General features: G+C 46.4%; 1 protein-coding gene across 1 annotated transcript in view; it reads right to left on the bottom strand.

Annotated features, from left to right (window-relative positions):
* The window catches only part of T265_02968 (hypothetical protein), a gene marked incomplete at both ends in the record, with an annotated part of 41,959 nt that extends 41,793 nt beyond the window's left edge, over positions 1-166 (bottom strand). Inside the window, one exon of the mRNA XM_009167347.1 lies at positions 54-166. Coding sequence (XP_009165611.1) covers positions 54-166 — 113 coding nt within the window. The remainder of the gene's footprint in view (positions 1-53) is intronic.
* Between the last annotated feature and the right edge of the window lie 804 nt (positions 167-970).

The raw sequence follows: 970 nt of genomic DNA, 5'->3' as shown, positions 1-970 counted from the left end.
TGGCATCCGATATGAGTCCTTCGTCCTTGGCTTGGGTTAAGCTGTCCATAAACACGAGCATGTTTGTCACGCAAGAACGGTTTGGGAGAAATCCGTGTTGAGCTGGAGATATCAGATTGCTGGAAGTAAGGTGATCTAGGATGGCTCGCTTCAGAATGCGTTCCATCACATAAGTGTTTAATGGTGCGTTGAACTGGTTTCTAGATGGAGAGTCGACAATTATCGGAGGAAGGTTATTTCACGCAGAAACTACCAGAAATCAGAAAATTTTGCCTGGTGAACGTGTGTACTCTGAGCTGTCATCGCCGCTTATTTGTTCAGTCAACTGTGAAAACATGTTTGGCCAAACCTTGTTGGAACAGGGCGTAAGGAACAAGTTTGTCTTCTCGAATGTGATGATAATCCACGGTAAAGATGTCAAGCATCGCGAGACGCGTTTCGTAGTCCACGGACTTGAGACCGGAAACCATTTAGGCTGGACACGCTCAATGAGGGTGAGGTCTTTCGTGTGTCCTGAGTAGACGGCTTGATTGGCGTATTCACGAAGCAGTCTGGTTTAGGCCCCATAATATATCCGGAATTCCACGTGAGTAATACCGTAAAAGGTGTGCCGAATCGTTCGTAGAACGGCGAATGCCTTTTAGGGCGATTTCTCATGGTGCAGTGAGAAGTACAAGTTTGAAAAGAGCCAGATACCCAAATAATTTTTCGGCGTCTCCCCTCATGATATATCCTGATTATTCCTCACCATGCATGACAAAGGCATTCTCTGGGTCTCCTCTAAGTGAAATATGGACGCACTTTTCGTCATTCAAAGGAAGGTGTCAGTCCAATGACCACTGCTTTGCAGCGTCTACATCCATTTGTAGGGCAGTGGCATTAAAACTCCCGGTTTGCAAGTCGTCCGCAAAAAGTAGACATGGACTTGCAAGAACATCTGGAAGGTCGCTGACGCATATCAGAGACAGCG

Source organism: Opisthorchis viverrini (assembly GCF_000715545.1).
Source record: "Opisthorchis viverrini unplaced genomic scaffold opera_v5_39, whole genome shotgun sequence".
NCBI classification, from domain to species: domain Eukaryota; kingdom Metazoa; phylum Platyhelminthes; class Trematoda; order Opisthorchiida; family Opisthorchiidae; genus Opisthorchis; species Opisthorchis viverrini.
The sequence above is the reverse complement of the archived record's forward strand: the minus strand, read 5'-3'. Positions and strand labels throughout refer to the sequence as shown.